This window comes from Cebidichthys violaceus, unplaced genomic scaffold, assembly GCF_023349555.1.
Source record: "Cebidichthys violaceus isolate CVI_PGR_0920_01 unplaced genomic scaffold, fCebVio1.0.p SCAF_9, whole genome shotgun sequence".
In the NCBI taxonomy this organism is placed as follows: Eukaryota; Metazoa; Chordata; class Actinopteri; order Perciformes; family Stichaeidae; genus Cebidichthys; species Cebidichthys violaceus.
Genome location: NW_027176975.1, coordinates 5,650,615 through 5,663,046, shown reverse-complemented (window position 1 = coordinate 5,663,046; position 12,432 = coordinate 5,650,615). Strand labels below are relative to the sequence as shown.

At 43.5% G+C, this 12,432-nt stretch overlaps 2 protein-coding genes across 4 annotated transcripts; both read left to right on the top strand.

The window, feature by feature from the left end:
• The first annotated feature begins 731 nt into the window (after positions 1-731).
• On the top strand, positions 732-5,130 carry tmed7 (transmembrane p24 trafficking protein 7). Of its 2 annotated transcripts, none has more exons than XM_068703847.1 (4): positions 732-797; positions 1,135-1,294; positions 2,420-2,665; positions 2,912-5,130. In XM_068703847.1, the coding sequence occupies exons 1-4, from the start codon at positions 736-738 to the stop codon at positions 3,146-3,148; spliced, it is 705 nt and encodes a 234-aa protein (XP_068559948.1). In that variant the 5' UTR covers positions 732-735; the 3' UTR covers positions 3,149-5,130. The 2 variants fall into 2 exon arrangements, with proteins under 2 accessions (XP_068559948.1, XP_068559949.1); XM_068703848.1 differs by having other exon boundaries at positions 763-797; positions 1,091-1,294.
• Positions 5,131-5,470: 340 nt separating this feature from the next.
• Positions 5,471-11,936, top strand: fem1c (fem-1 homolog c). 2 transcript variants are annotated; one of them, XM_068703753.1, is made up of 6 exons: positions 5,471-6,824; positions 9,314-9,483; positions 9,595-9,783; positions 10,184-10,695; positions 11,167-11,343; positions 11,624-11,936. In XM_068703753.1, the coding sequence occupies exons 1-6, from the start codon at positions 6,281-6,283 to the stop codon at positions 11,886-11,888; spliced, it is 1,857 nt and encodes a 618-aa protein (XP_068559854.1). In that variant the 5' UTR covers positions 5,471-6,280; the 3' UTR covers positions 11,889-11,936. The 2 variants fall into 2 exon arrangements, with proteins under 2 accessions (XP_068559854.1, XP_068559853.1); XM_068703752.1 differs by having other exon boundaries at positions 9,314-9,783.
• Positions 11,937-12,432: the final 496 nt, after the last annotated feature.

Below are 12,432 nucleotides of genomic sequence, written 5' to 3'. Positions count from 1 at the left end.
TTTGGAGTCTGTGGGGCACCAAACAGTCAATGACTCTGTGGTGGCAACAACCATCCTCTATGCAGTGGTCTGCTGGACCATTGGCATCTCAGATTCAAACAGAAATACGCTGTCCTGGGGTGTATGGTTGACTCAATAGAGAAAATGAGACAGAAAATGATTTTCCTGGACAAAACATTCCACCCACTATATGAAAGCCTCAGAGGTCCTCTGTTGCAGGTCTTAGTCTCTATTTCTTGGGGGGACTGTTCTCACATAGATTTTTATAAGAATATATAAAACGTATCAAGACACAAGCCGTTGTCTCATGACCACAAACATCTCATCAATCTGATGAAAAAGGTAGCATAGAAGATACCCAATCAGTTGTTACAAGCACATGCCTTTACATGTCATGAGTCCTATAAAACAGTGGTCCTTACATGATGATGATTATTATTCTGGACTTTTACTACAATCAGTAAAGTTTTGTATTTGTGGATTTTTGTTGTGTCAAATATTGTATTCAATCTACCAGCCTTTTAAGTAAATTTACGGTATCGTGTCCACTGCTATACAAAACATAATTTTCAGATGCAGTAATTTATCTAAAATGTCTTATTGGTGTATATTGACAAAAGGAGGATACGCTTCTCTAGTATGAGGACGTGGCCCACGTGACATCATAAGCCCTCCTTCTCTTATCTGTTGACCAATGAGAGAGAGCAGAAGGCGGGCTCTTACAGATGACAGCCAATGCCGTGTCACGTTTGTAATACGTTACTTAGCGTTGATCGCATCCGGTTGAGCACTTTGAGGTGAGTAGCTAATGCTGACTTGGACAAAATAATGAATTAAGAAACGTTAATGTTATGATTTACTTTTACTTCAGTGGCCATAATACACTAATACACTAGGCATACGAAAATGTTACAAATCCCTCGTGACTTTGTGTCTCTAAATACAAAGGCTCGCCAGCAGGCCAGTTAGCTTTAAGCTAACAGCTTGTCGCTGATATCAATGTCCGGGTTTGCTTTGTCACCATTTTTTGTCTTTTTGCCTCCAACGCTGTTGAATTAACTTTGATGTCTGCCACCGTTAATGTCGGCAGGTCCGCTCGGGTTTTCACTGTGAAGCTTGGCTCTCGGTCTGCAGGATGTACGGATCCGTTCGGCTGCTGTTGCAGGTGCTATCGGCCCAACTGCTCTGCGTGTGGGTGCTGGGCTCCGAGCTAACGTTTGAGCTACCAGACAACGCCAAGCAGTGTTTCTACGAAGACATCATCATCGGCACCAAGTGTACGCTGGAGTTTCAGGTGCGTGGTTCGTCTTTCAGACGAAACTTCAGCCCTCCACCGTAATAATCGTCGTAATGGGAAGTTGTCATTTTTAAGCTGTAGATCTGAGTCCAGACCGGTTATCTTGACTGATGAATTCATGGTAGACTTTCAAAAATTTAAACAACAAACGTTTAAAGTGTTCTTTTAAACACACGCGACCTTTTCCTGTCTTCTCGTTGCTCAAACAGGTGGATTTTGTCTACAGAAACAAAATGTTTATCTCTGTGGACACCATCATATCCAACAACAGAACTCTGAATGTTGCACTAGTATGCAGATTGATTTGGTCATTTTATTACAATATAAACTATATGATTTATATGTATTTTATTTATATCTGTGGGTGCCAGTTTTGGGGGGTTTTTTCTCAGATTTTTTTCCTGTTACTAGCTAAAGTTACAATTATTTGCCTAAATAATTAATACAAAAATTAATAAAAAGCAAATATTTAATCCAGTCCTACTGATAAACATACTGTCTACATCTGCCATAAAGAGAGCTATTTCTGCCCTTTAGCTTTCATTAGATTAGACCACTGTGTTGCCTCTATCCTAGGGATGAGTGATTATTCATTATGTTTATAATAAATGGTAAAGGGACTTGCATTTATATTGCGCCTCTCTAGTCTTCCGACCACTCAAAGCGCCGCACACTCATGTCACATGTTAATATTCACCCGTTCACACACACACACACACACACACACACGCACACATACCCGCACACACACATTCAGACACTGATGGCAGAGGCATTCATGCACACTCAGACTGATGACAGCCTTAGCGAGCAATCTTGTCTAAGGACACTTAGTGGACATGTGGAATGGAGGATCATAGATTATATAATCTCTTATGCCAGTCTTTTATGACTAAATATGACTCAAATCTGTCACAACTTGAGACATTAAATAATTGATATTTTAGGAAATAATTGAAATGTGTTTTATAATACCACATTTGACTGATTTGGATGTGACAATCATGGCATGAGTTTTGTCCATATCCTCTGTACTACTTGTCACAATGCATGATGGCATTGAAAAAAGAAAACATATTGTGTCACTGAATAGATGGTCCTCTCGTCTTCATGTTTTCTCAGGTGGTGACCGGTGGCCATTATGATGTGGACTGTCGTTTGGAGGACCCAGAAGGCACTACACTCTACAAAGAGATGAAGAAGCAATATGACAGCTTTACCTTCACAGCGGCCAAGAATGGCACCTTCAAGTTCTGCTTCAGTAACGAATTCTCCACCTTTACACACAAGACCGTGTACTTTGACTTCCAGGTTGGCGACGACCCTCCACTCTTCCCAAATGAGAACAGAGTCACAGCTCTCACTCAGGTGAGCCGTGTGTGTGAGGATGCACATGCTTTTGTATTTTTGTTTTTGAGGAATGCAGTGGACAAAGAACTACTTCAGATAATAAACTTAATCTTTTATAACTATAAACTAGTTAAACACTTGGTTCCAAATCTAAAGAGGATGGTTGTAGGGTCAGAAAGTCTGATTAACATTAATCTGTGTCTCTCCTCATTTTATGAGTTGGAAATTTTAAGATTTTCAGTCAAAATGTCTTATGTCTTCCAGATGGAGTCAGCTTGCGTGTCGATCCACGAGGCCCTGAAGTCGGTCATCGATTATCAGACCCACTTCCGCCTTCGTGAGGCTCAGGGACGCAGTCGGGCGGAGGACCTCAACACCCGTGTTGCATTCTGGTCCATCGGCGAGGCCATGATACTTCTGGTGGTCAGCATCAGTCAGGTGGTCTTGCTGAGAAGCTTCTTCTCTGACAGGAAGACCACTACAACGCGCGTCGGATCGTAACAGTCTCTGAGCCCCGGGATCTGATTCACCACTTTCTCTATCCGTATCTGGACCTGTGCACAGAGTAGGTTAGAATATCAGTGCTGATCTGAGATTGGATCATATCAAACTGCCAGGTCGTACAATCTGACACGTCATCCATGCTCGGCACTGATTTTCTGACTCACTTTATGCAAATTAGTCTTGAGCTCAAAGGTTATGTATGTTTGAAATGTTTTTGCGGGGTAAAAGAGAACCTAAAGAAATACTTGTAACTATCTGTGCTGGAGGCCGATTCAGGTCAGATAGTTAAGGCAGACCTTAAATACTTAAAATATTTGAAATAATTTCAAAATGTGTTCTTATTGTATTTGTTCTTTTCTACCCCCGTCATTTGAAATGCTCTGTCTTTCTCTGATCTCTTCCATTTTTCAGCCCAAACTGTGCACTGAAATAACAAAGAGTGTAATTTGTGACTAGATGTACTCATACTGCAAGGTTTATGGTTTTGTTTATTTCTTTACGTGCAGAGCATCGGGTCTCTAAAACCACACTGGCTAAGCAGAGTTTTACCCCACAAAAGTTGCATTTGGTTATGAAAAATACATTGGTTTTTTTCTCTATTAAACCTCGCTGTATTAAGTGAGAGAGTAGATATTGTGTTTTTATCAGCTTTGTCATTTTAGATGAGTTATTAGGTCAACTATCTTTTTAAAATGTTAGAATTGTCTGTGACTCAGTGTGGAAGGCAAAAAAGAAATAACGGATATTATTCTTTTGTTTTGAAAATGACACATTTTGTGTGTTTAGCCAGCAATTTTAAGTGCACCATGTCTCTCACTGGCTCCCTTGCAATATTATAGCTAGTCCCGCCTTTGCTGTTTAAAGTGTAACAACCTATTTATCTTGTGGGCTGATATTGCTCTTTTGGTTTTATACAGCACTGTTGTAAAATTCATGTTTTGCAAAATATTGCTTGATTATAAGTTAATTCCAGTACCTTTTGAGTTATAAATGTGATTTAATTATTATTATTATTATTTTCTGACTGCCTACTCAATCTATATTATATGACTGGATCTAAAGATTTGAGACTGCAGTTACAGGGTTACTTGAAGCTGGTAGCGTTGCTCCAGTCAGGAATCGAGTAAAAGTCAGTGGGTCATTCTTTCATCACTGTTTACTGATTTGCAAACAAAATCTAATGTAAGATTTTGGTCATAGACACAGGCATGAAGGCCGAAACATGAAATAACGTTTGTGTACTGTAAGAACTCTACAGGTGAACTTCAATCTCAATGAGCAGAACACGTCCCGGTAAAGCTAGAAGACGTCTGTTGTAATGTGAGATCAATATTATATTCATAATGACAAAGACACGTAACCCACTGAACAAAACCCAAAACTATGCCTTTATAGTTTGGTCTTGTTTAACTGTCATAACTGATTCTAGAGGCATTGGAAAATAACTATTTCATTGCATTCATGCATTAGTTCTGCTTTGGCTTTGCTTACTTTCGTATGCTTTTCCCTTCATAATGTTCGGCCGTCTTGGTAGGAGGTGCAGCTTTGGCTTTTCAGTTTTAGCTGTATGCGCTGACAGGTCATTTTTGGACTAGAGCTGCAATGGTTAATCGATTAGTTGTCGACTATTAAATTAATCGCTTACTATTTTGACAGTGGATCAATTGGTTTGAGTAATTGAAAAGAATTTTTTTTTTTTAAAAACTGCAGGTAATTAAATTTGAGGGCGTCATCTTGGGCTTTAGTAAAGACTGATCAACATTTCCTAAAATTTTATAGACCAAACAACTGATTAATCCAGAAAATAATCAACCGATTAAACAATGTAATTGTCATTTGCAGCAGTATTTTGAAAACTAATTCAGCTCTGATGCATTCTGGGAACTGTTTGAGACAGCTAAATACATTTTTTGTTGAAATGTCGAGATTTGTTTTATTGATTTATCATTAATAAACACTTGCTTTTCAGGGAAGAAGTATTTGGATATATCTTCTGGTCATGCTTATTTTATCCTGCAGGGAGAGATATAATCAAGGCCATCGCTGTCATATTTGCTCCCAGACAATATTTTTTAAATATTTCTTAACCCAGAAAATACGTAGGATGTATTTTTAGAAATCTTTTGACGCTGGTTTCTCTTTACGTGGTAATTATTTCGTATTTATAAAACCTAAGGTTCCTGAAAAGCAGCAATCTCCTTTTGTTGTTTCTTATCGACCACGTCACAGTCTGCTGGCGCTGTGATTGGCTGTTCACGCCGTCAATCATTTACGCTACTCGAGAAAAAAGACTGCGTTGGATTTGCGATTTGACAGAAAGTGAGTCGTGATCATCCGGTCGAGCCGTGGGTGGATTTTCTTCCCTGTTTACCTTCGCTCAGACTGTTGTCGTGCCAGCTTACTGAGTGGCTACGTGGACGACTGGTATTTAGGGGGTCGCGTCTGGTAACGTCGCTTGTTTTTGGACGTGTGTGTGACAGACAAACGTCTCTGACACTCTGGGGACATCCTCCGAGTGTTTAGACGAACAAGAGACCGACCGTCGCTCACCAGGCTAAGCTAACAGCAGCACGACGTGACGGGTGGGGGTGGATGTCAGTATCTCGGCCCTCGGGAAGCGAATATAAATACCGTCTCGGGAGTGTGTCGTGGGACAATGACAGGCGCAGGAAGCAGATATAATGGAGGCGAGGAGAAGACGTGTCGGCGGATGAGTATCGGTTGAACGGTCAATAAAGAGGTGTTGATGTAAGTAACGTTAGTTCAGCTCAGAGAAGCTAGTCGGTTCAGCTAAAGTGATCAAGGAAGTTGACTAGCCACCTTGCTAACAAATGTATTACTGGACCAAGGGTCGTCTCAAAAGTCTGAGGTAATTTACTTTATTTAAGGAGGCACAGAGCAGACTGGTGATGGCAATTTTTAAAGCTGAAGTTTAGAAAGTCATACATTGCTGTGGGTTTTAACCAAAGCGCTCGCTAACGTGAGTTAGCTCGTGAGTGGAGCTTCTTGTAAACAAAGGGTCCCGAGCTCCACCTGTCCAGCTACGCTACACCTCAAGCTACCGTTCACCTTTTTGTTTCACGGACATTGTTGCCTTTTTATTAAAACGGTGAAACTAACACCCAGATAATGGATTTAAAGACGGCAGTCTTTAACGCAGCCAGGGACGGTAAGCTCCGGTTGCTTCAGAAGCTGTTGGAGAACAAAGATGGACACGAGGTGACCAAGTTGATGGGCGAGAAGACGAACGGGGCCACGCCGCTCCTGATGGCTTCCCGGTACGGCCACCTGGACCTGGTGGAGTACCTGCTGGAGTGCTGCAGCGCTCCCGTGGAGGTCGGTGGGTCTGTGAACTTTGACGGGGAGACCATCGAGGGGGCGCCCCCTCTCTGGGCAGCCTCGGCGGCGGGTCACCTGAAGGTGGTCCAGTCCCTGCTGGGTCACGGAGCTTCTGTGAACAGCACTACTCTCACTAACTCGACCCCCCTGAGGGCGGCCTGCTTTGACGGTCACCTGGACATTGTGAAGTACCTGGTGGAGCACAAAGCGGACCTGGAGGTGGCCAACAGACACGGGCACACGTGTCTCATGATCTCCTGCTACAAAGGACACAAGGAGATAGCGCAGTACCTGCTGGAGAGAGGCGCAGATGTCAACAGGAAAAGTGTAAAAGGTCAGTGGATAGCGCGCTCACGGCTGTCGGCATCAAACGACACAGTACAGTTCATATGGTTTGCATTCCGTATTTCACAGTAGTGCTATTGTAGTGCAATAGAGGTATTTCACAGTCTAGTAGAAAGTGATTTCTTTTATCAAATCAGGTAAACAGGTGAAACACCCTCATACATCAGAGGTGATTAGACACGGAGTAGTTTGCACACGTTGCATTAAGCAGTCAACAATATAAGATGGTAATTAAATAATTTGCATGTTTCCATGTGAAATGACTCAACAGAATAACATGAACTTCTGGTTTCACAATTGAAAGCTGTGGCGATGACTAGTCTGTCAGCTTGGACGGATTCAGTGGGTGTGTCATAAGCTCTGCTTGAATGTTATTCTATGAATACATTAAAACCAGTGTCCATTTGTGGTTTTTAGAGCGTTCCTATATTTTAATTTTACACGATGACCGCCCACAGGATTGCTTGAGGAGAAAAGCGTTAAAGTGATATCCTGCATTAGATGCAGTCGACCGCTGTAGGTGTGGAGGAAGGCTGGAATCCAGTGGATTTCAAAACAGACCAGTTTTCATGGTTGGAGAAACGATCTGCCCTGAAGACGTACCATCGACTATAGTCCACTTCTCCTCTGACCACCTGTATGCTCAGTGTGTTTCAAATGGTCATACACTCAACATGTAGACATACTACTTATGTGGTCTGTGTGTTGATTGCCATACAAGTCTCTGTTAAACTTGCAAGCAGTCTTATTTTTCTGCACATTCGAGTGTCAAGACGGCGCTGTTGTAGCTCATCCTTTACTTGCCTGGTGAAGCCCGAACACCAAAGTCGAGACGGTTCCCCTGACTGGTCTGACTCTATTGTGCACAAACCAAAGCGTTTTCTAACAAGCAAGCTTTTCAGTACCATGTGTGGTGATTTATGGTAGAAAGCTCTCTTACTAGTCCAGTCTTCAGATCTTTCATGACGGCTGAACCAACACGAAGGAGTAGATGTGTAAGATATGAAGTGGCAAGTTTCCAAAAACAATGGAAGCTACAATCCCAGCTGATTTGAACTGCCTCAAAGGCTGTGGTCTGCTGCTCTCTTCCTCCCCAGAACAAACCAACATGTAGTTTATTACATTCCTTCAGCACAACACCTGTTGGTGAGGTGCCCTCCTCACTCCAGCTTACGGTAGCCTAAATTCAGTTTGGAGTATTCAGACTAATCACTGGCTTTGTGAAGGATTTCCTTTAGTTTCGGGATTAACTTGTTTTTGTCAGTGGAAGTGAATTTATCATCCAGAAGAGAGCAGAGCTCAACATCCATCCTTCACCATGTAAGACTATTGATGTGGAAGATATTCCCCCAGAAAAGGTGTCGGCTCTGGTCGCACCTGGTTTTGAGGAAGGTCCAGGAGGCATTGTGGCAAATGTATGGCAACACGGCGATATATTGGTACAGCATTCCTTTGTAGCAAACAGTATGTCTATTTGAAAGCGTTTAACCATCCAACCATGGAGGAAAACAGAGTATAAATAATGGTTAATCCCTGGCTAACCCTGTCTGGTCTGCTTGAATATGGATTAACCTTAGTGTACCTTTTGGTTTAGAGCGGCCAGGTTAGACGCATTACACAAGTGTTACATTAACATGATAGGCAGGTAAGGATGGACATAATGAAGTGTTATTTATCAGGTGGGTTGACTTGGTTTACTTAAAGAACCAAATGTGGAATTACACTATTAAAGGACCCTACTGCAGGAACCTATTACACTATTAAAGGACCCTACTGCAGGAACCTATTACACTATTAAAGGACCCTACTGCAGGAACCCAGCGTTTAGAGTGGCTGAATTTAAAACTACCCAGGACTCGGACCGTTTCGGCCTTAACTTGAGAAAATGCAGCAATCGTGGACTTGGTCCTGGTCTTCCCCCCCACTCCAACCAGGCTTGCCTTCAGCATCAGCACTGATTGAAAGTATGGAAGCTGAAATTGCCATTTTGCACGTTTTTCAGTGAGTAATTATTGTATGTTCTAGTTAAAAAATGTGCCCCGTTATGTGTTGATGGCCACCGTGTCTTAAATCTCACCAGATTTCACTTACAATCAGATTTTATTTGTGTATTTATTTTGCAGGGACAATGCACACCAATCAACAGTCAAACTGAGTTAGCCAGAGAGGCTAGTTTTCATCTGTTGTCCCCGGCCAGATGTTTGAAGGCAGCCTAAAATAAAAAAAAATGTGAAACATGCACATACTGTGAGCATGACAATTTTCCACCTGACTCATCGAGTGGAAGTGAGCGTTTAACAGAAACGTTACTTGATGACAGCTTAAACACAAATCCTTATACCAGCTGATCTGCAGCCACTTTGAATATATTCCTAGAGGAAGGACGGTGTCCAGGGTTAACAAATGCACCTGTGGCTTTGCTGTAGTTTTCTAGGTCTGAATGTGGAAATAATAAGACTGTTTGCTTGATGTGTACAGGCAACACGGCGCTTCATGACTGTGCAGAGTCGGGCAGCCTGGAGATCATGCGGATGTTGCTGCAGTTCGGAGCGTCCATGGAGCAGGACGGCTACGGCATGACGCCCCTGCTGTCTGCCAGCGTCACGGGCCACACTAACATCGTAGACGACCTCACGACGCACCAGCAGGTCAGGGGGCTGCGTCTCTTACAAATGGAGAGTTTGTCTGCGTGGATTTATGTGAGGCTAGAGGTTATGGTGTTTAATCTAATGACAAAACGCTGTTCTTTTTCTCTGCAGACGAGCCACACGGAGCGCATCGATGCCCTGGAGCTCCTGGGAGCCACGTTTGTTGACAAGAAGAGAGATCTGCTCGGAGCGTTGAAATACTGGAAGAGGGCCATGGACTTCCGGTACATGGACAGTAACAACATTGTCCAGAAACCAGAAGCCAAGCAGCTGATCATGGCATACGACTACGCCAGGGAGGTGAGTATTAGTTTGAGCCTGTTTTTTTTTTGTTTTGTTTTTACAACAAGCACCAACCCCAGAGTGATTCCGCATTGCATTCGATGCTCTAATAATAGGTTTTTATTACTGCTGACGCGGTCATAATTTGGTGACGACAGCACAGAGTTCAGCAGGATGACTGCTTTTTAAATTCACCGTGTGCAAAAAAACCTTGAAAGCTGCATTCTAGTCTTTTTTTTTACATATTTACAGGCTGCATGTTTTTGTGTTTGCTGTGAAGAAATGGAACAAAGAAAACCAGACTTTTTTTTTTTTACTTTTTTTTTTTTTTTTTTCCTCCACAAAAATAACAGTTAGCCCTAAACTGCCAAAATGTCTCCACCCTGCCATTGTCTTGACATTGTAATCCTCCTCCTAGGTAACAAACGGAGAGGAGCTGGACGGGCTGATATCCGACCCAGATGAGATGCGCATGCAGGCGCTGCTCATCCGAGAACGAATCCTCGGCCCGCAACACCCAGACACGTCGTATTACATCCGGTATCGAGGGGCCGTCTACGCCGACTCTGGGAACTTTGAGCGCTGTATCAATTTGTGGAAGTATGCGTTGGACATGCAGCAAAGCAACCTGGACCCGCTCAGCCCCATGACGGCCTCCAGCCTGCTGTCGTTCGCTGAGCTCTTCTCCTTCATGCTGCAGGACCGAGCCAAGGGGCTCCTGGGGACATCGGTGTCATTTGAGGACTTGATGGGGATCCTTTCCAAGAGCGTGTTGGAGATCGAGCGGGCGGTTACACAAAATGGGCCGATGCCTCCCGACCCTGCCCAGCTCAGCAAGGCCCTGTCGATCATCCTGCACCTCATCTGTCTTTTAGAGAAGGTGCCCTGTACCGCAGAGCAGGACCACTTCAAAAAGGAAACCATCTATAAGTGAGTTTCTGCGTTGATTATTTTTATTGGCAACAATTTGTCTTCTGTGAGGAAAGCTGCCTTGGTAGTCTTGTAGAGTGAGGTCACCCGCCGGTGTTTTGTAACGGTGCTTTTCTTTGAGCTTGTTACTAAAAATATCTCTTTCATGCTCTGCCATGTATTTGCTTTGGTGGTGTGAATTTGCACAATTCTTAGCACTTTCATATCTCCCCCCCCCCCCCCCCCCCCCCCCCCCTTTTAGCCAAATAAGAGCTAAACGATGCGTTCCACCTCTGCCACAGGCCTTTTGTAAATTTGTGTTGATGCATAAAGATGTCTAATTTGTGCCACTAATCCATTCAAACCCGTAGGTCCTCATTGTCGGTTGGGACACTGTGTTCCTTGCTCCGTGTGGTTACCATGACGGCTGTAGTTCATCGTCACCTTTCTGCTGTCCCTTGCCTGAAAAGTCTTTTTTCCAAATCTTCACAGATTCCTGAAGCTCCAGCCGTGTGGTAAGAACGGCTACAGTCCACTACACCTGGCAGTCGATCGCAACACCACCTGCGTGGGCCGCTATCCCGTCTGCAAGTTCCCCTCCCTCACCGTCGCCTCCATCCTTCTTGAGTGTGGAGCAGATGTGAACAGCCGCGACGAAGATGACAACAGGTCTGTTTTTTGTATTTATTTTTCTTTCACTCTAGTTTCAGCTCCCATAATTGTTCTTTCTCTATACTGGTTATATTTCTGTTAATAAGAAACAAGAAAGTATAAAAAAGGTCAGAACAATCATTTTATTTCTTTTGTCTGTAAAGCCGAGAAGCTAAATGACAAATACCTCTAAAGCTCCTCAACTGCCACCAGTTAATAAACCAGTAACATGAATGTCAGACCACACCAATGATAACATAATCACATAGCGGATCTGTTATCTGTCCCAACCCACCAGCCCCCTTCACATAGCCGCGTCCAACGGTCACCCTGACATCATGAACCTGCTGGTGTCGTGCGGGACTCACTTTGACAGCACCAACGCCTTCCAACAAACGGCCTGCGACCTCCTGGACGAGAAGGAGCTGTCCAGAAACATAATCCAGCCCATAAACCACACCACGCTGCAGTGCCTGGCCGCCAGGGCCATCGTCAAGCACAGCCTCGCCTACCGGGGAAACATCCCCGAGAAACTAGAGGCCTTCGTCTTGCTCCACAGATAATGGTTGTGGTGGAGTAGAGGGGAAAAGGGGAGGAGGAGGAGGAGGAGGAGGAGGAGGAGGAGGAGGGGGGGGTGTGATCACATCGAGTGGACTGGACAGACCGAGGAGCAATATAGTTCAATGACCCGCAAGGTGTTTTGACAACCTGAAAGACACTATTTTTTTCTGGGTTAGGTTTGCAAATTCAAACTATTTGGATTGTAAGAACTTGAAGATTTGTGTGAACACAAATGTCCTCATTCAACAAGAAGAAACTGAAAAATGGTGGGAGTGAATGGAGGAGTGAGTTACCGTTTTCTTCCCGTTCACTCCTCCATGGAGCCACAGCTCTGACTGGTCTGTGGGGATGTATTTCCAATGCAACGTGGACAAATACAATTGTGTCTGGACGAACTGAGCAAGGGGTTTACGTATTTTTGCTTTAGAAAAATTCGATTTTTTTTTTTTTTGCATATTCCACTATGCTATTTATTGAATGAAACTTGAGAGATTTTTCTCCATGCTGGCTCTGACCCAGCTTCAACTTTGCCTGCTTCTCTCTTCT

Coding starts and splice junctions, on each gene's coding strand:
- tmed7 (XM_068703847.1), top strand. CDS start 736: ATGCCGTGTCACGTTTGTAATACGTTACTTAGCGTTGATCGCATCCGG. Junction 1,295..2,419: donor AGTGTACGCTGGAGTTTCAG/GTGCGTGGTTCG, acceptor ATGTTTTCTCAG/GTGGTGACCGGTGGCCATTA. Junction 2,666..2,911: donor GAGTCACAGCTCTCACTCAG/GTGAGCCGTGTG, acceptor TATGTCTTCCAG/ATGGAGTCAGCTTGCGTGTC.
- fem1c (XM_068703752.1), top strand. CDS start 6,281: ATGGATTTAAAGACGGCAGTCTTTAACGCAGCCAGGGACGGTAAGCTC. Junction 6,825..9,313: donor CAACAGGAAAAGTGTAAAAG/GTCAGTGGATAG, acceptor TGATGTGTACAG/GCAACACGGCGCTTCATGAC. Junction 10,696..11,166: donor AAAAAGGAAACCATCTATAA/GTGAGTTTCTGC, acceptor AAATCTTCACAG/ATTCCTGAAGCTCCAGCCGT.